General features: G+C 37.5%; 1 protein-coding gene across 4 annotated transcripts in view; it reads left to right on the forward strand.

Moving 5' to 3' along the window:
- Nucleotides 1-25,341, forward strand: part of EPHA7 (EPH receptor A7) — a 160,277-nt gene that overhangs the window by 33,289 nt on the left and 101,647 nt on the right. For all 4 annotated transcript variants that reach the window (XM_082048458.1, XM_082048461.1, XM_082048459.1 and 1 more), the window contains exons 4-5: nt 20,371-20,526; nt 21,400-21,735. In XM_082048458.1, coding sequence (XP_081904584.1) covers nt 20,371-20,526; nt 21,400-21,735 — 492 coding nt within the window. The remainder of the gene's footprint in view (nt 1-20,370; nt 20,527-21,399; nt 21,736-25,341) is intronic.

The raw sequence follows: 25,341 nt of genomic DNA on the forward strand, positions 1-25,341 counted from the left end.
GTGCTGATTTTCTAAAGATGAAAAAGAATTTTAACCCCTTTTCTCTTTTTCATTTCTCAATTATCTGCTTCTTTAGATTTCACACTACCTGCCTTGGTTTTAACAACTCTGATTTCAGTCTGTCACCTTCCTTGGCTAAATAGAAAATACGATACACTCTTCTCCTTGAAGGAGAATATTCAAGAAATACAGTCCTAGTGAGAGTGCTGTTTTGTAGCAGCAGGGATCCTTTTTTCCTGTCATTTTCTTAATTCGGTCTCTGTTTCAAATCTTTATCAGCACCTGTCCTTTTAAGGAAACAGATTAAAATGTCCGTGGGTAAATGGAGGGTTGATTTGGTGTGAATGTACAGCTTCCATGCTTTTACAATACATGCAGTTATGAACAGGGATACCACATGCTTTAATGTTCTTACTGACTCTAACTGCTTTGCTTCCTTGCCTCTGTGTATGCTCATTTTAGCTCTCCTTGTACCACATTATGCATAAGGTAAATGTATATTTGAAAAGAAATTATGTATTATGTTTTTTAGAAAAGGGAGCATGTTAAGCTGTTGTATTAAATGTTGGATAGTTGGATGATTTAGTCAATGCTAGAGAGGAGTTATCTGTTAGGAAACTATGGAGGTATACAAGGAGTAAATACTAAATATATTTGGTTTAATACAATGATAACAATATTCTGAAATATTACACAATATATTGCTGTAGCTCAAATATATTGATTACTGTCTGACTAGGTTAGAGATAAAAGCAGTAGACATGCATTTGCTCTGTTTGGTCTCATTTAATTTCATCATAGTGAGTCACATAGGCATCAAGATTTATATGCATCTGATAAGTAGCTGGGATAGAGAGTGCTAATGATGGTTGTAATGCTTTCTAGAATTCTATTTCTTCTGACTTTGGTTGACATTGTGACTCTAAATACTGCAGACTCTGTAAATTAGAAAGTGGAAGACAGAGGAGGGGAAAACCTGCCTCAGAATTCACACAATATTCACCAGTATTTAGTCATCCATTGTTGATTTTTATTTTTTTTTCCCTTGTGTGTCTGTACAGGCAGAATGCATGGTGCTCCTCAGGGAATATTTATCAGATTAGAGTGTGCATTTGTCAGGAGAATTTCAGGGAAAGTAAGGCATAAAACATGCTGAGATTTTTTTGTACATACAAGGAAATTATAACATTTATCCTTCAATTCAAAAGAAAATCCTTTTTGTCAGTGATCAGCACAGGATGGAGAGAATTGGCTGAGTCTTACTGATTCACATGGGACAACTGTCTCTAGCACAATCTGTTTAAGCTGATGGCCCCAGCACTGACACAACAGATGCTTGGAAAGCTGCTGCCTCTACTGCCTCTGTTGTTGACACCATTGCAAATTCTTAAAGGAAAGTCACAATGAGTCTAACTCTGGTTGAAAAAAAAAGACCCACAGTAAAAACAAGGCAGTCTTTTACAGCCTGATCCTATGGGATCTATCTTGCTTTTGGATGGTGTCAGCCATAGGTATTGTGGGTTGAAGGTCTTTACCTCTTTAAGTGACGACGGTGTTGATTAATAGGAGAATTCCGAATATTGCAAAATGTTTACACATCTCTTACCATCTTCATTTGTATGCCTTTGGTGTGTGCTGCTGTTGTAGCAGTGATCCTTGGAGTAACTGCTTTTCCAGGACCTGAACAAAGACAGGAGTGACAGTATTGTAGCCAGAAAAACAAACAAACAAAACAACATGGAAAAGATAACTATGGGCAATTTCCACAGCTCTTAATAAGCAGCAAGAGCAAGTATGACACACAAAATCGATACAAGCCCCTTGTCTATCTTCCCTTTCACCTCCACAACCCTCTCTTGAAATCCACAAGAAAAAAGATCCAGGAATAAAGCCTTTATCTTTAGTGTGCCTGTTAGGTATATTCTATGGCTGACAGCAAGGTTCCTTTTCACTTCATCATTTCATACTTGTTTTGGTGGAAGTATAGAGAAGACAGTCAGTTCTATGTAATTCCATCAGCTGTTAGAAAATATTCTCTATCCTAGTGATATTTTCCTTTGGGCAGTTTGAATTCTTCTGAAATTGCACAGATTTTTTTAAGGCTATTTTTGCTGTTTAGTGTATTAATGCCTACATGTTTCAACCAGGCTCAAAGAGAGGAATCAGTTGATTCTGAGGTGCTACTGTCTTTACACTCCGTGGAAATGTATCCCATTTTGTTCAAATTGTTCATTATTTAATCAGAGAAGATAGAGAAAACAGAAGAAATGAAGTGAGTTGGCTATGCTCAAAAAGCTGTTAAGTGCCAAAGTGAGGAATAGATCCCAAACACAAATTTCAACTTAGTACCATTGTTACTGAGCAATGCTAGTTCTAAGTAATTGTCTTCTATGAAGAAGACTGCATAGCGTGCAAAACTGGCCAAATACCTATTCTAGTTAGCAGACTAGTACAATGAAATCTCGAAATAACATCAGGTGTGGATTTGGTCCACTTCCACTTCTGCATTATAACTCTGCTTAGAACAGAACAGAGGCCATAAAAACTAAATTATCAGGCCTGTACTGTACCTCATCATGACTAATGAAAGTTGAAATACAGTAGGCTATCCACTTTTCTTCAGCTCTTGATATGAAATCTATTTCTAGTTTGATGGTTATCATCACAAAGAGAAGGATACAAAAATGGACATTAGGCTCACAGACATATGAAGAAATAAATTTTGAAGAGAAGCCTGTATTTGGAGTTTTACACATATTTAAATGTATGCAACCACCTATAATTCTCTTTTAACACTTTCCATGATGGGACATAAGGACATAGTGCGTATATTTTTGCCAACTCAGTCACTTCAGAGTAAGGGCCTGTGAAGACAGACAATGAAAAAGTGTGTTAAGTACTCACTTAAAATTGGCAGACAGGTTCCATGTACTCAGTGCCAGGAAGTCAGGCTGAAGAAGATGAGGCAATAAGATGCTAGAAAGTCTGGAAGAACAGTATACAGATTCTCTGATATAAAAATGAGAGGCTAGAAGAGGTAAAATAAATTATCACAAATATGAGTTACTGTGGTCATCTTATTTCAAGGAATAAGTACTTCAGTGGAAAGTTTACCCAAGTTTGTTGAAAATGTAACATAATTTAGGTAAAGAAAAGAGAATAGAGAAAATAACAGCAGTTTTAATCTGGCTTTGATGCAAAGGGAAAATTAAGGAGATAATGCAGAAGTATGGGTTGACAAATGTCATGTTATTCTTCTATGCAGAAAAATTGTGTTTTCCCACTCCACTGAGGTATTTAATAATGGCTACGACCTTAATAAAGTAAACCTAAAAACCAAAGAATTAAGGTAGCTTTCCAGAAATTTATGAACTAAAAGTGGCAGAAGTTTGTATCACCTGTTTGACCTTTGTGAGAACAGTTAGTGCAATCAATCTTCTAAGTTTAACAGAACTGGAATAAAACTTGAGCAGGAGACATAAATTTTGCTGCATATGCAAAGAGCCCCATGGAAATGGGCTATATAACTGTTGAGTCTTTAGCTGAACAATATAGACCAAGATGATACCAAAAGTCAATCCCTTCCTTAGGTTTTGTGTTATTTTATTTGATTTACTAGTAAAACCACATAAACCCTACCTAATCTTCTTGCATTCTGAGTCTGCCTGAGGTTTTTCCTTGTCCCCTGTTCTCTTCAGATTTTCTCATATGGAAGACGTGCTTCACTTTTCTATATTGGTGGGAGCTACTCATCTAACAGCATGACTTGGCATTTGTACTCTTCATTCTTAAAGTTGTTAGATGTTTTGGTTTTTTGGAGGGGTTGTTTTAAAGCAGTGCAGAACACACAAACTCTTTTATTTCTAGGGAAAATCTGAAGCCTGCCAATCTGTTATAGAGAGTTACAAAGAGAAAAGGACTATTTTATTTTCATATGTCAGTGGACATAAATAAAAATTCCATGTGCTTAAGCACTGTCAAGAACAATTTATATTAAGTTTCAGGACAATTACTATATGATCGATTAGAATACGGGCTTTGCTGCCAAAGGATGTTATAGAAACATCATCATGGAAAAGGTCAAGAATCTGTATTTCTAAATTGTACAACAGTAGCCCTTAATTTTGCAAACCAGCTACGGCTGAGAGAACATTTTATAGCAGCTTCAGTGCAAATCAAAAGCAGAGGCTGTAAGTGAATTCAGTATTAAAAAAAAAAAAAAAAGGCAAAAAGCAAAAAAGCAATCAGTACAGCAACCCTAGCATTACCTATTTTCTCATTAAACTCCATTTATTTTTCCACTAGCCCCCATTTTCAGACTTTGATGAAACAGGTTTTTTGATTGCTAATCCACAATATGGGCTATGTTCAGGACTGAAGGAGGATGAGTGAAAATCCAGCACTAAGTATGGGCTATTTGAAACCTCTGGTACTGCTGGAAAAGCATAAGTGCAGAGGACAGATGGGAGGATATATTGGTTTAATTCCACTCAGAGATAGTTGTTGGGAACCTTATTGCTTGAAAACCAGTATGCCTGTAGTGACGATCTGCGTTTGGGCTCATTCGTGCAAATATGTACAATAGAGTCACTCTGTGTGACACTGACATGATATGTGTGGGTACATATAGTCAAAAGCTCTCCCTGCATTTGAGGAAGGTTCCAGTGAGCTTTCCATTCCTTTTACATCTTGGAGCTCCTTGCTCTGAACTGCAATTTGTTTTATTTTGACAAAGTTATCAGTAATTATCAAATATCTTAAAAGCTGCAGGCTAAATGCAGGATAGAGTTTTGACTGCTCATGGGCCTCACAGGACAAGGAAATCAAAAGGACATAAAATGCACAAAAGTGCCTTATTAATTCAACATGAGAATTAGTGGCCAGACAAAGGGGTTGGCTCCCTTTGTAGTGCAGGAAACAGAATCTCCCAGAATTGTCCATAATTAATGCTTGTCGTTTCTTCATGCATGTAGTGGCAAAAAGCCCAATATCTAGTTTTTGCATCTGCTATTTCAGTGATGTCATATGTTAATTTGTTCCAAAGTTTGAAGAAGGATGAGATATGGAAAGACAAATAGAGGTGGTGGTGTTTTGTGGTGGTTTTTTTTTTTGTTGTTTTTTTTTTTTTTTTTTTTTTGTTTTTTTGTTTTTTTTTTTTTTCCCTTTAGGAATCAATGTGTATTTGATAAATATTTTAATAACTCAGCTTTCTGCAGTCACTAATAACTGAGAATGTTTACTTGTTCTTGGCTTCACCCAAACTATTTTCTACTCCTACCATTCATTTTTGGGCACATAATAGTCCTCCAGTAAGAGGGTTATATCATTGAAATACGAATGCTTGCGAAGCATGCATGTGTGTATACACATGCCCACAAACATAGACACATGTTGTTCGTGCAGAATTAAGATTCTTCAAATGTGTGTGCTATCTATACTGCTGTTGTAATGCATTAAATTGCCAGCTAGCATTTGCATTCATATCAAATTAATTTTCATCATCTTCCACATAAATGTCGTAATAGCTGAACATAATCATAAACAACTTCACCAGTATTTTATTTTGAATTTAGATAACTAGTTACAGTACACCAGTTCTCTGCTCCAAGGCTCAGATATGCCAGCCTCAGCTTGATATCTCATTCCCTGTAGGCATACATTACTCATTTCAGTTCAGCCACTGAGACAAGCTATAAAAAGCTCTACAACGCTATGTGTATGGATCTATTTGGTACTTGATAGAGGGAGACCTGATAGAGAATGTGGATAATCTACTGTTCTCATTTCTCATCACTACCCACCTATCATAGGATACTAGATAAACTGCTTGCATATGAAAACAGGAGATATTATATGAGGATATGCAGATGGGTGCCATTTGAGGATTACTGGTAATTCTTATGGCTGGATGCTTTATATGTTGGCATGCCAGGACAAGTGAGAGCAGGATTAATTTTGAAGCTGTTGCCTGGAGAGCCATTCCACTGACCATTTGCAAGAGGCTGGGGTTGGGTTCATAAACATTGTTTGTTTGGTCTTGTTTGAGGTGATGTATAGTATACAAGACATCTGTGTGGGCTGGCAGATGTGATACAGGAGTCATGGAAGACCTGTACTCTTTTGGGCCACTAGCTTGGCACCTGTCAGAATAACCTTTCTCAGACTGGACTAGGCAATTGCATTTAGGCAGCTCAGAAGTGAGTCCTGGGTCTCCATAGACTCCAGTGAGAACTTAGCTACTTATTAAACATGTAAGCACTAGCACATAGACACTGAAATTTAGGTGGTGTAATCTAGCGAGTTGTCAGCTAGGCAGTGGAGATCAAGGGATTAATATAGACAACTTACTTTTTAAAAACATTCCTGCTCTGTATCACATTGCTGCAGTTTCTGTTGATGTTTCCCTCCCAACAGCCCTTTTTTTTCCTGCTGAAGTCCTCAAGGCGGACTCAGGACGCCCAAGTCCCAATCTGACTTTGTATTTAAATACAGTGTCGGAGTGAGCCAACCTTTTTCCTTTGTGTAGCTTTCCTGTCACTGTCTCAGAGGAGACCCAGCTGAGATCAGTAGGTCTGTTGGAGTAGTGTGCTTGATGGTGATAAGGAGCTGGGTTGTGTAATGGAAATTTGTCTGGCTGAGCAATTAGAAAAAGTTGGGAGGAGAAGGGGATGAACTGAGCCCTGAGTAAAGACTGCATGCCTGTTTTGTTTCCCATTGCTCAGCCCCATTCCTTGACGCTTAGTGGATCTCCACAGCCACTCTAGTTTCTGAATTTGTTCTATCTTTGTTTTTCATATAAAATTAACTTTAATTAAAGTTTAATGTTTAATGTGTTGTTATCATTCAGAAAAAAACTTTAATATTTAATGCAGAAAATTGCAAGAATGAGGAAGAAGGACAGTGTACTGGAAGATTGGTACGCTTTTGGGTAATGTAGCAGAACTGAAGATGGAAATGTATTAGAGGCCAGGGAGATATCAGGAAATGCTTTCTGTCACTGGCAATATCTGCTGTCCCCTGGGCCATTGCCATGACTTTCGCGCCTTCTTGAGATATGTTTTATTTCTTCCTTGGTAGTCCATCCTTTTGAAAATGAATGAATGATTTTTGAATAGAGCTGCGTAATTGAAAGCCTTAAATTCCACCCTAAGTGGAAAACTGAATTCTGCCGTGGGCTGTGAGGGCACTTCCCAAACATGGACAGTATTTCTTCTGGGAGCTTCATACCTGTTACGATAGGACAAACCAGGCCCCATTGCCTGTTATTGAACTTTACATAAATTTGCTTCCTCCTCTGCTTCTGTAAACCAGTTTTTATTTTCTTTATTAATATTTTTTTTCTGTTTTCTTTTTTTGTTTGTGACTATAACAACTTGCTTCCTTCATTGTTTTTCTTTCAGTATCTTGCTCTTTTTTCAAAGCATTGTGCAGTTTCTTGAGCACTTAGGAACCAACATCTATAAATTTGTCTTTCTAACAAGCTATACAGAGCTGTTTGAAGAATCATTTGGACAGAAAAGAATCATTTGAGTAACAAATTGTTCACAATTAGGATGCTGAGTCAGTTCTACATGTGTTGAATAAGTTATGTACTGATTTGCCAATCAAAGGCAACAACAGAAGCTTCTCCAAACAAAGAATTCATGTTTTCCCCTCACTATGGTGTCTCTAGCAAGGAGCACAGAACAAAAGAAGTAAACCTGTAAAGCAAAACAGTTAGTCCTGAGGACTTGATGTCTATGCTAAGTAAATTTCGGGGAGCTTATTTGGGGCAGTAGACCTAATAGATGTCTAATCCAATTGTGGTTGGAGTGCATTATTTTTATTCTTAGAGCACATTTTCTGGTTATTTTCCTCTGAAAGCACACCAGTTCATGTGCCCTGAGAGAACTCTGATGTGAACCAAAATGTAGCAAGCAGGGATGACCAGGAAGTCACTTCAACAGTGCTAATGTGGACCTCATCACTCTCTATAGCTACTTGAAGGGAAGTTATAGCCAGGTGGAGATTGGTCTCTTCTCCCAGGCAGTTAGCAATAGGACAAGGGGGCATGGGCTTAAACTCTGCCAGGGGAAATTTAGGCTGGATATTAGAAAGAAATTCTTTACAGAGAGAGTGGTCAGGCATTGGAATGGCCTGCCCAGGGAGGTGGTGGACTCGCCGTCCCTGGAGGTTTTTAAACTGAGATTGGACATGGCACTTAGTGCCATGATCTAGTAAACGGACTAGAGTTGGACCAAGGGTTGGACTCGATGATCTCTGAGGTCTTTTCCAACCCAGTTGATTCTGTGATTCTGTGATTCTGTGATATTAGCATTCTTTCTATTCTCTTTCCGTTTTTTAAAGTTGAAACCCAACACACAAATCAATAATGACAATAAAAAACACAAATAGGAATTCTAATTCTAAGTTTTCAGATCCTTGAAAGTTTTGTAAATGTCTTGGAATATTGGTATTCTTGGAAATGTATCTGACATCTGGTGAAATGCAATGGAGATTGTACATGTGTCCCTACTGCAGTCTGTGCTATGACATATCTGAGCTGGCTATGTCATCAATGACACCTGTGCACAACCCTTGCAATGGTCAATGTTTGGAACCTGCTATTTGCTCCGTTTCTTGAGTCCTTGAAAGCCACACAGAGTTGTCTGCTGCTGTGGTATTACTGTCAGCATTACCCAGATTCAGTGTTCGTGTGTCTGTATCTGTAGAAACTACAGCTGTGTGAGGAATTGTGCAGAAACATGCTGTAAAATTCAAGCAAATAATCACTTGGACGAACTCTGGTAGTTTATGAAAATAATTGGATAAATTCAGGAAAGGAAAGTTTGTCAGGAGATATTAAGCTAAGAGGTGGAGATGGTTAACAGCTCATGATTGCTACTGCTTGGTTGTTGGATGTGGGCCCACCCTGCCTCTCTCTGCCCTGCTCTTTCTTTCCTTTTGTAAGCATCTGACATAGGTCATGGACAGAAATAAGCTAGTGGTCTAGGTGGACCATCGATGTTCCTCATTTGCCTTGTCTTTATTGCATGATTCAGGTCATCCATTGTCCAAGAGACCCATTACTTCAGCGGGTTTGGATCAAGCCCTCAGGGCTGTAATTGCTCAGCTGAGTAATGCCACTAAGATTTTGGAAATTTGTAGAGAACTGTGATTGCACACAGTTCCAGTGAACCTGGGTATTGTATGTGCACAGAGCTGTTCTCTTAGGGGGTTTAAAAGATTAAATGTAATAGTAGTGTACACTGAAACAGAAAGTGTGATAATCTTAGTTAAAGAACTTGATTAGGTAGCAGAAGCAGCGTGGAAGTTCACAGCATTTTCAGTGAAAAAAAATCTTTTGTATGGTTAGATGAATATCCTCTTGTCTTCTCTAAGAAAAATAAAGTTCATGTTTTAAGATTACTCCATACTGGCTCCATAAAGCTTCCTCAGGTATCGGGCTCCTTTGTTTTGCAGTGGCGTTTAATCACTTGCAGAAAATGTTTGTTGTATCATACACTCTTCAACCATGCACATTATCCCTTAATTATACACGACTAAGCCCCTCTTGACTATAAGACATGTTGTTTGTTCAAATGCACTTACAAATCCATTTTCTTATCAGTTCTTTGCTGAACATTTACACAACGGGGTACTGTTTAAATATGAAAATTAGCCTTTTTATAAAAAAATTGTTTGACCCACCCACCTGGCCTCCATCTGTGATTGTTCTGTCTCTGCAATCTGTTGTCTGCTTTTCCTCAGCATGTTCTTTATCTTTTTGGATGGCTGCTATCTTTGAGCGGCTTTATTGCCCCTCCCTATTTTCTCTGTGCTTAGTAGAAAGTGACATTTCCAAATCATAAGGATCAGCCAGGCAGATTTGATACGCTCTCTGCTATAAGACACACTTCTGCTCAGAGTATGCAATTAGTATAGACAACTTCATTTCACAGTATCACAACTTATGCTGCACTATTTGGAATTAAAGCATAGTGTGAATACGGAAGTTTTCTCATTAAAACTTGTAGCAGATAAATCTGTCAAAGTTAGCAGTGTCTTTTCTTACCACAGAGTTACTGAACCGAACCCAGAAAGTTTCTTCATGCTTTTTTCCAGTTCAGCTTCATATCAGTGAATTACTATGGTAATACTTTTCCTTTATTTTTTTTTTCATTAAAGGGGAGCTGTGTGTTTGCAATTTCTAATAAACAGATACGCTAATCTTTAGATAAAAAGGTTAAATACATTTTGAAAGCTTATGGTTAAATGCTTACATGGACAGTTAAAATTTCCAGTTGATGCACTGATTAAAATTTTGTTGGCTTCAGTGAACGTGGGAGGCAATCCCATCTTAAAGAAATTAGAGTGTATTTTTTGTTTGCTTCCTGCGAGTATTCCTATTTCTTCCCATTCCAAGACAAATGTAAATGTGGGGAAGAGTTGCTTTTTTGTGTGAAAGTTCCTCCAAAAGCACCACAACAGATTGATACGTGTGAGCATATTTTTCTGAGTAAGGAGGCCAATCAACATTAAACATGTGAATATTGGAGACCAGGATTTGCAACTAAAGTTATTTTTAGATTCTATAACACCGTTGTGCAGAAACTGAGTAATTTCTCTCTTATGGAGTCTTAGAAGCTGGTCTTTTGTTTGGATGGATTTCATGCTGTATAATGATGGCTTTGAAGAATGTGTTACAGAAACTTGTGAAAAATTTCTTCTGGATTGAGGCCTGGAATGGTAATGGTAGCTCATTGTCCAAAGGAAACAAAAATGTGTTATTAGGTTATTTTAATTTAATTTCAATTGGAAAGCTTATAGAGATGCTGCTTCTGTTCTATTTTATAAGTAAGCCCACCAGATTAATTTCTCGCTAGCCAATTATTAACCAATTATAAACATCCACATCACGTTGATTGTCTTAGAGCTTCTGAAAGTCTACAGGAAAAAAACTGTTTACTCCACTTCCTTTATAGAGAACTTTATCCTTAAACCATATGATCTAAGACTCCCCCAAAAGACCTCTGTTATTTCACATGGGACAAAATGACTTCATGAAAGGATTTCAGATTATCTGAGGTCTTCATAGGAAACTCTCCCATTATATTTGTATCCAGACAGTTGTTGTAAGACAGGATTTTGGGGCATCAGGAGGGAATCTTCTGTGTGAGCAGAGAATCCATGGCATAAAGAGACAGAATGAGCAAACGTAGTACTGTTCTCCTCACAGAAGTACAAGAGCCTACTCAGGTTATATTTTTACTATCTTTACATTTTTTTAATGCATCAACTAAGCATTGTTACTGAAAGAAGTGGTGCCACCATTTTGCAGCCCTCAGTACTCTGCCTTCACAGACATTTGGTGGCTGAAGAGTGAACTGGATTGAGGAACCAATAAAACTAACAGCAAACAATTACTTTTACAGTAGTACATCAGAAGGTTTTGTACATAAGGCTTTAGTGACATGTGAATGATCATGCCTGTATAATAAAGCAGCTTTTTATTTCTCGTGGAAGTAGATTGCTAGTGGAGAACTCCTTTGTCAGCACAGGTGCATCTGCATTGTATTTTAGACATCAGTGTTGAGCCTTTGAGCAAAACCAGACTGGATGAGTGTCCAGGCTTTTAGAGACAAGTGTCTTTCATGGCATCCTGGGAAGGAAAACTTGGCCTGGTATCCTCCAGCTGACCTGAGCCAACACTGTCCAACCCATGACTGCACATAGTTGGAGTCAGGCAGGCAGGTCAACATACAGACTCTCCTGGACAGTCTCAAAGGGGCAAATCGAGACTGTAGGCACCCTGAGAAGTGCCTAGCAGCAGGCATCTGCTTTTCCTGGGCTAGTATAAGCTGTCTGTCCCCCCATGGCCATGAGACTTGTCCATTGAGGAATGGCCCTGAAGAGTGAGAGGCAAGTTGGGAACTTCAGTCTCTTCATACTTAGATCTCTTTGGCTGGCAGATCTGGGTGACATGCCTATGACAGACCAAAACTGACCCATATTTCCAGTCTCCCTCTGATGATAATTTAAAAGTAACTCTCCCCAAAAAACTGTCACTAGCCTTCCCTTCACCAGTTCATGTTTCTTCTCCTGGAAATTTCTTGGTGATACTCTCAGGAAAAGAGAAAAGGGGCAACCATTGGAGCAAGAGAGGTTTTGCAGATATTTGGAAACTGCTTTTCTGGGGCTGGTTGAAAAACACAGTGACTTTATACTCCTGATAAAGCCTAAGGCATGTGGGTTTTCTGTTTGTTTGGTTGGATTTTTTTTTGGTGACAAATATACACTGTGTCCAGCAAAGTGTGGAGCTTTTTCTCCCAATCTGGCTAATCAGTCAAGCTGTCACTCAACTATGCACAGAAACCAAAGCTAATCTTGAGGGAAGGGCATGGTGGAAGAAAACAAACAAATAAACAATCAAAAACCAACAACAACAGCGAAAAGGGAAACAATGAACAGGGAAGCCAGAATATATTTTTTCTTTCATTTCTCTAACAAACCTTTCACTTTGGAACTATGTTCAGCAACAGAGTTGCATCTGTCTGCATTTTTATGCCTGTATATCTCTCAAATGTTAATTTCCCTCAAATTTGTGGTTCCCAGGAAAGGTAATGAGAGGCACAAGTCCTTGCAAACTCTGCAAATGTAGAGAATTATTATGTCATAGCCTCAGTGCACAACTTTTAACTTACCCAGTTAATTAATTCTCCTCATACGAAGCTAGAGTTTCTTTAATTGACATTTAAATGTAGTCTTCTGTGTGCTTATACAGAATCATTAGATTCCAAGTAATTTTACTTTAATAGTATAGTGACGTTGGGTATTCTTTGATTTGTGGGATATGTTCTTCAACCTGATTACCTTGTCCTTGTGTATAAATTAGCCAGGAAAAGACCGGAGTATTTATTTGTGCCTATGATTCTTTGCAGCTAGATAAATTAAAAAGGCACACATGATGACATAATCAGTGGTGGGGGTTGTTGTTTTTGTTCTTGTTGTTTGTTTGGTTTTTTGTTTGTTTTTTAAGTAGATTTGTGGAGAGGTAACGGTTTCACTTCATTCGGTGCAAAACTCAGAATAAGTTACTATTGCTCAGCTAGCAGTCTATTTCTGGATCTCTATTTGTGTGAACAGCAGTACGTGAACATCTCTCAAAAGACATTAGCAGGACTTTGGACAACAAGGGCATATTAGGCTTGGGGAGTGAATACGAGGTCTAAGAGATGCCTGACAGGCAACAGAAAACATTCACTGGATGATGGTATGCAGCCATGGGACAGCCCTATTTAGATATGTCATTCACACTGTAGCTGAGGCACCATTAAGAGTTCTGAGTTTACTCTGGCTAAACCATACAACATAATACCTTGGTTGAAACATGAATAATCTTTAAATGCTATTGCAGTTTAAAAATCAAGCTAAAATAAACATATTTTTCAGCTAGACATTTATCATTGCATAGTAGTTAGACAAATAAAATACTACACTCTAAGCTCCTTATAAAACAATATATATTAGGTGCCGGAGAAAGCATAACAGATGCCATCTCTCACTATAAAAGTAATTTACAGTTTAAAACATAGTCATGACTTGAACATACACAAATTATTGGAAAAGGGGATCAGAGGTTATAAAGTCTCCTTTTGTTACTGCATTTCTTATGTCTAATATTTCACACTGAAATCCACATTTGGAACTATTTTATAATGGTCTGCTTTCAGTTTATCTAAACTTTTAAGATAGGTTGGCTAAAAAGTGCCTGTGGCTGATGTGGTCTACCAGCCAAGTATCTCATAAGAGAACAATACCCCCCAAATTATTTTCAAAATTTTATTTTTGCTACTATGGAAGATTAAACATTGTGCTTTTCTGATGTCTCCCATGCCAAATTGTCATATGTTTGTAGCAGGTTAATACAGAAGGGGGTTGACAAATCTTGCTATAATCGCTACCCCATGTTGTTTTCATCCTCCTTGTCTGCTGTTCATTTTCATCGCGAAAAACCCTAATATATCAGTGACAGGAGGTCTGGATTTGTGACCGACTCTTATAATTACTCCCACTGAGGCACTGTCAATAGGATTAAAGTAAAGATTTTGGACCTGTCCATCGTAGATGAGGTCAGCAACACTAGCAGTGGGAGTACTGTTTCTGCAAGCTGTACTTTCAGTCCTGAGTTATGGAACCATAGACATTAATATGAAGCAAATATTTGAAAGCTCCACTGGAGAAAGACCAGCCCTTTTTCTGCATTAGCTAAAATATCCATCTGTAATAAATAATCTAACAGCATCCATCTATGTCCTGACCATACATATATGTATGTTAATTTTCAAATGTATCGGAGCCCCAGAGAGTTTCAATTACAGAACAATCCATTTTGCATTTTATAATTAATAAAGTCTTTGCAGCTGCATAACTTCATCCAGGAAACATCTGTACAAACTCCTTGTGTGTGCATAATTTCTGCGAAAAGGGGGTTAGATGAATTGTCTTTAATGTTTTCAGGCTTGAGGAGGGTAGAAAGGTAGGGAGTTGATTAAGATAACGCAAAACAAATCACAAGAATGGAAGCTTACATCCACGCATATATAAAACAAATTCCAACCACTGCCTGTAGGAAAAAATACAATGTACAGGATCACTTTAACATATAGTCAACTTACTTTATTCACCTGAAGAGAAGGGAGGAACCCAGGGGAAAACCTGAGCTCTCCTGAGTAGTACAGTCATTTTGGTGTGGCTGTCAGACTGTTCATAAGTAAAATGCTGTTGTTGAAACTCTGTGATTACTCCTTTGCCTTACTTTGATGCTAACTGTGAAAAAGTATCAGCTTTTTAAACATTAGCCTCACCTCTAGCGTGCACTAAACTGTGCCGTGTGTCCCACTAAAACTTACTCATGACGGTAAACTCAGGGAGTGGCGAGTAAACCACAATACACAGATAAGCTCTTTTGCTCTGCTAGCACAGTATGCCATATTTATTTTCCTCTCCTCATACAAGTCTACTTTTTATAGTGGGATCAAACAGTAATTAGTGCAGTAACCGCCTTGCAACTCGTTATGTTTCATTATTTTCATATAAACTCAAAAATTGTCATCAAAAGCCATGTTTAATCAAGGATCTAACATGCTGAAACAATTGCATGCCCTTTAAGTCTTAAGCTGATATGCCACCTGGAAGTCTCGCACTTCAATGATGGAGATTTCTTTTTTAATTTGTTTGTATTACTGTAGTAGCAAATAATTTTCTTCATGTGTCACTGCCCTACAACTGCTTACTCCTTCTCCTTTGGTTATATAAACATCAGTTGTTAGACATGTCATTCATAACCCTCACCATATTTCCATCATCCCTCCCAATTTAAGTTCCCTATCTCTCCCAGAAGCAAAATGAATCTCCACAGTGTTTATAGTGAAAAGGTTACATAAAAATGAACAGTACTTAACATATCCCTTTTTTCCTTTTTCCTGTCCCATGAGTAGGACTCCAGACTGCTGTTTGCTGCTGTCTACATCTGCCTTCTTTCCTCCTTCCAGAGTTTCTTGGAATTTTTTTATAAATATGAAAAATAATACATTATTTGATCTCTACCAGGCCACTGAGGCATGTGATGAGCTCACAGCAGAGAAGCTGCTATTTTTCTACATAAGCTGCAGTCAGCATCTTTAGTTACAACAGCTAATGCCTTGTTGTGCCACAGATGTCGCATCCTAGTTTTAGTAGTGTGTGTTAAACCCTCAGAATTTACTTGTGGCTTTGCAATGTGCCATTATTTACAGTATTTGTATGGGCCCTTAAATGATACCAAACATATTGTCTCAAAATGTTTGGAATAGCACTGACTGCAGGGGCATATGCTAAATGTGTATTTGAATGAGTACTCTGCACTGATGCTGCAGCCTTGTCCAGCCGTATACCAGACCCTACTGTCACGGTACATCCTTGTTATGGCTGAGTACTGGATGTACTAGGAGAAATCAACTTAGTCCAAGCCAAAAAAGACTGCTAGTGTCATCTTCACCAGGGTCTTTAATCGTATACAGATGGGATAATATACTTCTTTATCTAGGGCTTCCCGGCAAGGAAGTTTAAATCTGAAAAAACAATGGCCTGCTCAGTTTCAAACCACAGCTCTGCAGAGTAAGGAGACTCTCTTATCCAAGAGCTCTTCACATCATCTTTGTATTTCATGGTGGAACTCTGCCAGCTTCCCAACAAGAGAAACCTCTTTGCTTCACAGAGCAGGTGGGAAGATTTTGTCTGAGAAGCAGCCATGGCTGTTGCAGACAAGTAAATCCAAGGTGCCAGGTAGCCCTGGGGGGTCACTGATGGTCAGTCCCTAATGGCTGTGAGGCTAAGATATTAAACAAAGAATTGTGTCTTAGCTGAAGCATAGCTTTCTTCTGTAATTATTGTTGATTTTGTAGCATATGGGGAAAGAATGAGCAACTAATTTCTTGTTATTTGAAGGCTGGTTTATGTTGGGCTGGTAGGTGTTATTCTGTGTCTTTGTGCTGTCAGTAAAGTTGACTGCTCTTGGTTTGAAACCCTTTCCTGGAACATATGAGACTTTGGAGCAGCTGTTTGAATAAAATGGGAGCTTCATCTGGGAAGAGCTGTTCTATTAAATTAGCAGCTGTAAATGACACACCACAGTGGATGGGAGTAAATTTATTTTGTGCTGGCTTTCTTCCCTTTCTTCCCCATATTTTCTAGTACCCCAGCAGACCTTCAGTAGCAAAACAACTTTTGGATCTTAGTTTGCTTGAGGGATATCAAATGAGTTTGCATTTTACTCAGGTTGGCAATAACAAGGATTATGGCTACAACATCAGAATGCTGCCTCACCAGTTATACCCTCCTCCATACCTCCCATCATTGCTTAAGTTCTGTACCTTGATTTACAATGTAGGCTCCCTTTATAGGAAAAAAAGTGCTCCTGGTGAGTGCTCTCCTGCCCTAATGAGCTGAAATATTAAAATGGAGATGATAAAATATAATTTGAGTTGCTTCAAGCTTTGCCGTGAGATATACTTTTGTGGAACAGCGTCTGTATTTATCACCTTTAGATTTGCAGGTATAGAGCTCCAAGTAATGTTTGGCTAATTTTTTTAGTGTTACTCAAGAAGGTAATGGAAATGGAGATTTTATACACCTGTCCTTGTGGTATTAAGAATATTACCTAAAGAACTATACTGGATCAAAATAAGTAGATTTAAAATAGATTAGAACAAAACAATTTATTTGAATTACTTGTAATATTAAAGAAAAATTGCCATGGTAATTTGGCAAGATAGCACAAAAGTGGGAAAAAATGAATCAAAAACATATTTTTGAACGGTTCATTCCATCTATGATCTGTAACAGATCAGTGGCAAGTCATCACACCTTGATAAGTGATCCATGCAACAGCCTGTCTTGGTATTGTTTTCAATTCTAAGTTTCTTGGCAATGGTAATGATATATGTGAAAAACAAATAAGGATTCATAGTTCTCTGATTTTTGAACAATAGAATTATTCCAGTACTAGGCTGAAAAGAAAACAAAAGTGACAAATTTAAATTTGTGAAGAAAAGTGGGAAAATAATGTAGTTGTATTCCTCCAATGAGTAATTTTAATTATGATGTGTTACTCCTGCATACTCTCTTTTCTAAAGAGTTATAAATTTTTAAAAATCCTTTTTAAAAGCACTGTTTTCATACTGCTAAAAATTTCATTGCCAGAATATTCTGCCTCTTATATTTATGTGCTGTATAAGTTGAAGGGATGGTTATTAAATGTCGTCACAAGACTCTTATTGGAAAAAACGATAAGGAATTGTAGGCTGGTATGAGAGCCTAAATCTGCCACCTGTGGTATGCTGTGCGGGAGAATAAATGGCTTTCAGTCATGTAAACTAGTTACAGACATTCGCATCTTTTGAACTCTAATAAGAAATGCACACTTATTTTAAATATTAAGTGACTAAGCATATAAATGTCTTGATCAAGTCATCAGAAAATAAATGAAAAGAACTTTTTGTTTACGTTTTGATATTTCTTTCTGAAATCTCTATTTTACCCTCTGCATCTTTGCTTTGTAATGTTCCCTGCTGAGAAGGACAGACTGGAAACTCAGTGGGAATCCTTGCCTTTTAAGTTGCTCTTTGCTTTGCAGAGGGCTGCGTGCTGGAATGCCCTGTGTATTTGTCCAGTGTTTTGCTCAGTGTGACAGCAACATGACTATTCAAGAAAGGCAGGAAGCTATTATTTGGTAATTTTAGCTACATTTCAACTGCAAGTACTGAAAAAGCAGACAGAAGTTTAAATATATGTCTTAAGGTACACATATACAAATGAATTCAGCTTTTGTGCTCTTTGTCTTCTGTTAGGAAATTCTGAAACAATCTTGAATGAGGGTGTGAAAGGATAACTCTGAGTTGCATTTGTCACAGCTATGAATTCATGGCTCATGTTTTTCCAAAGTGTTTCTCCAAAACTCTTTCTTTCTTTCTTCTTTTCGGAGTAGAATGTGTAACAGCTGCTGTGATAGAATCAAACTATAGTATGTTTTACAAGCCGGGCTAGACTTTCTTCTAATGCAAACTCGTGCCCCATTGTCAAAGTCAAAGAATACATGCTTTGCATGCTAATTTTCTCTGCCAGGTGATTTAGCTGCCATCCAGTGTTTTTTTTCAGCATGACAAACGCTAAATGTTATGGCTATTTCTGTCCTTTAAGCATATATTTTTTTCTTTAGAAAGTTAGTGTATTGATAGGGAGTAACAGAGGGCCAGAATTTCCTATCATTTTATACTGTTATGAACCAGTGTTGATTTACCCAATTCATCAACTTGAATCTACTGTTATCTTAAGTGTTACCACCATTTTTTTTCCCTCTTATTTGCATACAATTAATCAGATTAATAAGAATCATGTTGCTGTAGCTACACTGTGGGTCCAGCCCAAAGGCTATTGAAGTCAAAGCCACTTCTCGTTGACTTCAGTGAGATTTGGATAAAGCTCACTGTTTTCATGCTCTTTCCAACACTGCAATACCAGGCAACTGAAATAACTGTTCCAAATATCAGTGTCTTTGGATACTTTGCATTTCTGTTCTGAGAAAACATCCGAGCAAATATGAATATAACCAAAGTAAATTCTCTCCCTCTGAATTCAGAATGACTATTTAACTAGCTTTAATATTTTGATACTCAGTACTAAGTTTCACCCACTGTCCCCTTTTCTTTGTATAAAGGTGATGGCTTAAGAAGGTTAGATTTTTTGTTAGGATTGGAAAAAGAGAATAAAATAGTGTGGTTGAAAAAGCCTCTGCTTTATGAGAAAGTTCTAGAGGACTTCTGTGTTCTGTTTTTCAAGTTGACAGTGTTTGCAAGTTTGCCCATAACCTCAGTGCTGAAATGGAGTCTTAATCTGTTTCCAGGTTTAGCACTGTCTGATCCCCAGTTCTCTCTTCCTTGTCTCCTACAGCTCTCATAGTTCATCCATTCTTAAGCTGGCTGTCTAGGTTGCAGTTATGTGCTTGTAAGAATCATTATAGGTGTGTTTTATGGGTGTTTGTGCTTTTGGAACTGTGGCAGTAGCTGATAAAATTGTTTCTAAACATAGGATTTGGAACACAACATTTTTTTTTACTTCCACGGGTTTCCAGAACACAAACCAAAGTATGAAGTGATCTTACATGCATATTTCCAATTATCTACCTTTTACTTTCCCTTGAAAGTTCTAGTAAATTAATTTCAGCCTGGTTGTCTTTCCCAGTGGAACTGGAAAAAACAGTTGTGCAGCTTATACTGTCTGCCCTCCTCCTCTTTCTGCTTGTTCCTTACCAGCGTCATCTGTCCAACAACTGTTTCACACCTCATTCTTTCCTTCGTTTCAGGGTTCATTGGTGGGTTACAGCTTCTTTGGGTTTCTCAGATCAGGGAATAGTAACTTTTGCTCTGTTAATTCTGATGCAACTAGTTCAGATACCAGAAACACTTCAGTGGCCTTGAAGCAGAGCTGCTCCAGACTATTTTTCCTTGTTTAGGCCTATTACAGGCATCCAGCCTTTTCACACCACGATTGTACTATTCTTTGTTAAAAAAAAGAAAAGATGCTTTTCTATTTCTGTGGCCCTCTGTTTTAAAATATTATGCTGCCAACTGCTGAGGTATTTGTAGTGTATACTTGAACTCATAAAAATGCCATGAAATCATTAACAGCATCAACTGAAGAAAAATAAATTGTGTTTTCTTTTGGCTTGCACCAACATAACAGAATGGATAGTTTAGAAGTTTACAGGAATGTGTACCTCGTGTGACAGAGTTAGAAAAAATATCAAAATAGCCCCTGCAAATCTAAACATTAATTTGTTTTGTTCTGCCTTAGCTTGTGGCCGTGGGTTCTACAAATCCTCTTCACAAGATCTGCAGTGCTCCCGCTGCCCTACTCACAGCTTCTCTGACAAGGAAGGATCTTCAAGATGTGATTGTGAAGATAGCTATTATAGAGCACCTTCTGATCCACCATATGTCGCATGCACAAGTGAGTCAGTCATGAATTTCATAGTAAAGGATGTTGCTTAACCAACCAGGTGCAGCCACTTGTAGCTAGTAGTTTCAGCTGGCTTTTCCTGTATTTGAAAAGTACATTTACGACAGTAAATGAAATTGAAAGGCAGAGGGGAAAAAAGGTTGTCAGTGAATACAGAATCAGCACAAATACAATTTTCGTGTTTGTTTGATATAACATTGGAAAACGTTACATGTTGGGTAAGTGTGTAACTCATTGTGATAGAATACAGGCATAATTTTCCCATGGCTGTAAAATTGTTGAAGACAATGTGCTTTATGTGATGTAATACCAAAATGAGTAACATGAAAAATGAAAAGTAACCTGTGCAGATCTGAGCTTTGATTGAACTGTAATTGGATCTGGCTTAACCCTCTAAGTGCAAATAGACTAGCCTATGCAGATGGGTGGTTCAAATAGTGGAAGTCTCCTAAATCCAAAGCAGCACCAAATATCTCTGTAAACCATATCAGAGCTGATAATAAAGGACTAGATGCGGTTGATGCAGTATATTGAGAAGAGATGAACAAATCCCATACTTGGGAAAACTATAAAAGACAACCTTTAAGGTACATTAACCAATCCTTTTAATTGCACAGAAGAGAAATGGCTAAAGTCAGTTGCAGTAAATATACAGACAATTGTTACTGTCATGCCTTGATGGAAAATAAATAAAGCTCTTGCCAAGTGAGTTCAAGGAAGCTTTTATGCAGCTTGTAGTAAAAATAATGAAACGTTTATGTGAAGAAACTATTCAACTATTTTCTGTCTCAGTAATTAAAAAACTAGCCACACGTCTTGTTGTGATTCTGTACAATTACCTTGGATCTTTTGTGTGTTACATAGGACCTCCATCTGCACCACAGAACCTCATTTTCAATATCAACCAGACTACCGTGAGTTTGGAGTGGAGTCCTCCTGCTGACAACGGGGGAAGAAATGATGTAACCTACCGCATTTTGTGCAAGAGGTGCAGCTGGGAGCAGGGCGAATGCGTTCCCTGTGGGAGTAACATTGGATATATGCCCCAGCAAACTGGATTAGTAGATAACTATGTCACTGTCATGGACCTGCTAGCTCACGCTAACTACACGTTTGAAGTTGAAGCTGTGAACGGGGTTTCTGACTTGAGTCGTTCCCAGAGGCTTTTTGCAGCTGTCAGTGTTACCACCGGTCAAGCAGGTAAGTTTTCATCACTTATGAATCTCAACAATGTGAGACTGAGAGAAACTGGGAACGTGCAAAGTACAGATGCAGTAAATCAGGAGCATGTTTGGTGTGTTTTGGCTCATTAATCTTTTCACATTTCCAAGTAGTTAATTTGAGCTTATACTATTTCACGATAACCTGTCCTGTGTCTTGGCCTCAGGATTGCTTTCAGAAAGCATACATGAAAGACTTAAAGAAAACAAACATCTTTATTATTAAATAGATTTTCTTAATTCTACAACTTTTTTTTTTTGGTCTTCTTGCGTCACTGTAGGTAATTCTCTAGTATTTGAAGATAAAAAAAAGTAGACGTGGCAGTCTTATGCAGGTTTCCCTTCTGAATTTTTTAAACCCATATGGGAGTCCTCGGTTACCGAGAGATGATTTGGATATCTGATGGTGTTTTCAGTGTTCATGTTTTGCCTCGGGATAATGTTTCTAATTTATCTTATATTTCCAGATATTTGTTTATGAGATTCAGTGAGAATGTGATGATTATTCTTCGTTTCTTCTACTTATCATAACCTAACAGGTGAAATGTCAGGGAAAATAAAATCAAACTAGCACATCACCCCAGGGCAAAAAAGGACTTAAGCTGTCTGCATGCTGAGAGAAAAAAAAAATAATTCTCTGTTTCAGGTTTCTGAAAAGATGAGTTGCTTGTTGATAAAAATTATAGGCCTCTGAATCTACAGTAGTGCACTGTGGACTTTAAGAGAGGATAGTAAAACTAAACTTTTATACATTGAACAAAAAATCATAAAGTGAACATTGTTTGCAAGACCTGTCTTCTGAAGAAATGCCTTAAATGAAAATATAAGGTGAATAACTGATGCTTGCTGTGAGAACAGCTAACCAGTGTTTTAAAGGATATTTCATACTTACATCTTGGAAGAAATTTTAAAGATTGTGATCAAGCTATTATTTTTTAGTGCAGTAGAAGTGGTCCCCTACAGTAGTGCTTTGAACTGAGGACAAACTCACCGTACAGGAGCAATGAACCAATAGGAAAAACTGTAGTTCTTTTGCACTTTAAAGATGATCATCTCAATTTAAAAAAAAAAAAAAAAAAAGGACCAAAAAAGCCTTTCCTCCCTCCCTACAAACCTAGTATGGTTAATATAGTTGTTAAAGTTAGGCTGGAATATTTATGGGATATTCAATTTCCCTGTGGTGCTTTCCTGGATACCAAGTGCAAATTTTGTATTATTTTAGAACCAACCCTATGACTGAAAGGATTAATCTCTGTGCTTGGTCAGTTCTTGGAGTTTATGATGAGATTTTGAGCATAGAGAACTTACCCTGAAACTATTTTTGCGCCACAGATGGTATTATTTTGACACCTTGATTTTTCATCTTTAAAATAATTCTCTATAATTTGAACATGCACAGGTGGACAGTTTTCTGCTCTCAGTAGATGTCTGTAGATGTCAGTAGAATTTGGACTCTTTTCCTATTAGTTAAATCAAGTTTGCTTTACTTTATATGCTTTGATGGTTCAGTGGCACACAAGGTAAAGAAAAAGACAATAAAATTTGGTGACTAATATCACACCTCAGGAAGATGAAAAAGCCTTAATAGAAGTTTCTTGTGTTACTCCCAAGATAATTCATTATAGTTCATTTTCTTGTGTTTACATAGTCATAGATTGATCAGGTTTTCAGGCCAGAAAACATAATGTGGTTATCTTGTTACCTTACAAGTAACACAAGTTAAATTATTTGGATGTGTATTAGAGACAACATCCAAACTTGACCTAGTGATTTCAAGTAATGGGAAAACGTTCACCCTCCTAGATAAATTCTATAAGAGCATCCAGTAGGAAGCAGGAGACCTGACTCTGTTCCTTCCCTGCTCTCCAGTTTGCTGGGGGATTATGCACAGGTGAGTATTTCCCAGTGCTACAGAATCTGACGGTGTCACTGTTGAGAGAAAGGGTAACCGGACAACTGAAGCTTTGTCTGTTTAGCACTTCTGAATATCAGGTTTTAAAGGCTTCCAGTTGGACATCTAAAAGGAAACATGGGAAACAGATTTGGGGAAGAGAAAAAATAGATTTAAACTTTCTTTGTTGCAGTTTTCTCTCTCTGTAACGTGGAAGTAACCCTTACCTTTCGTTATGAAACTCTTCAAGATTTTCTGATTAAAAGTGCCATATAACTGCAGCCTTTTTTTCACCCAAATTACAAAATTTGTGTTAAAGAAAACACAGTATTTCAGAACAAATGCATTCACCAAAAGGAAAGACCTCTTTTACATTATATTTGCAACAGCATGTTTTGGATCCTAATACTGATTTCTTTGATTTCTCAAGGAGGAAAATATTTTAGGTGGAACAGATTGATTACTATAATTGAACAGAAAGAGACTGGTTGCTCAAAAGAGACTGTTATGCTTCTATGCTCCTATTTTATTTTACCATGGAGAGAAAGAAAATGTTGGATTTATTTATAGCCAAGTAAACTAGGATTCACGCAGGTCTCATTTGTTACTGTGTGACTGTTCTATACTTTCAGCAAAAATGACTTTTTCTGTGCTCATATTGCTTTTTATGTGTGTAAATGTGTCTAACTAAACCTTCTTCACATGTTATTATGCTAGCACAATAGGTTGCTATATATAATTACTGGGTTCACCAGTTGCACAGAGGTTTGCAGTGAGATATTCCCTTTGTAGTTTTGGTTTAATTGAATTGATCTTTTGTGGCCATATTCACAAAATTCAAATAATTGTGTAATGATAACAGGAAATTATTGATAAAAGAAAGGGGTTATGGAATACATTCACTGTTTCTTCACCCACATATAACAAGCTTCTGATGAGACAAAGAGAGCATGTCACAGAAAAGAACCAGGTGGTTGATAAAAACCTATTTATATTTGTAGAAATAATACAATAAAATGACTGCAAATGGGGAGGTAGCATTTCACATTGCTCACATATATACACATGACACGTTGCTATTCATTCCTTGTTTAAAAGTCCTTGTGGCTAGGCTATCAGTTGTCATATGGCATATTTTTTATGCTGCAGCCAAGAACCATGAGGCCTTTTGTTTTGCTTTGTTTTGGGTTTTTTTTGACAAAAGCATGAAAGAACTGAGCCAGAATCAGAGGTAAAAGATTAGGTGCACTACGTCCCTCAGGAGTAAACCATCTTGTTTCATATCTTGCCCATCCAGCATCATATAAAGAATACAGGATGTCATCTCAGTATTGCAATCTGATCTACGTGAATCCATGCATCCTTCTAGAATTCAGATTTAAATGTGATTAAGCCCCAGTTACAATAGGTGAATGTACTGAAGAGCTACAGCTGGCAAACAGCTGACAAGCACTACCTTTGTAAGCTTATTGAATGGTTGTTTACCAAAGATAAAATTTACCACTTCCCTAATAAGATATTCACCTTTCGGTGATACTGTAGTTCCTTTTGATCCATCAAATTCCTTTCTAAATTTTACATTTTTTCCATGCAACACTCAAAAGGTTAATGGCATCAGATAGGATTCACAGCAGATGAATATTTTCAGGTTTTATCATTTATGCACTTCCAAACCTTTAAAAAAATAAGTGTTTC

This window comes from Streptopelia decaocto, assembly GCF_964273445.1.
Source record: "Streptopelia decaocto genome assembly, chromosome: 3".
Classification (NCBI taxonomy): Eukaryota; Metazoa; Chordata; class Aves; order Columbiformes; family Columbidae; genus Streptopelia; species Streptopelia decaocto.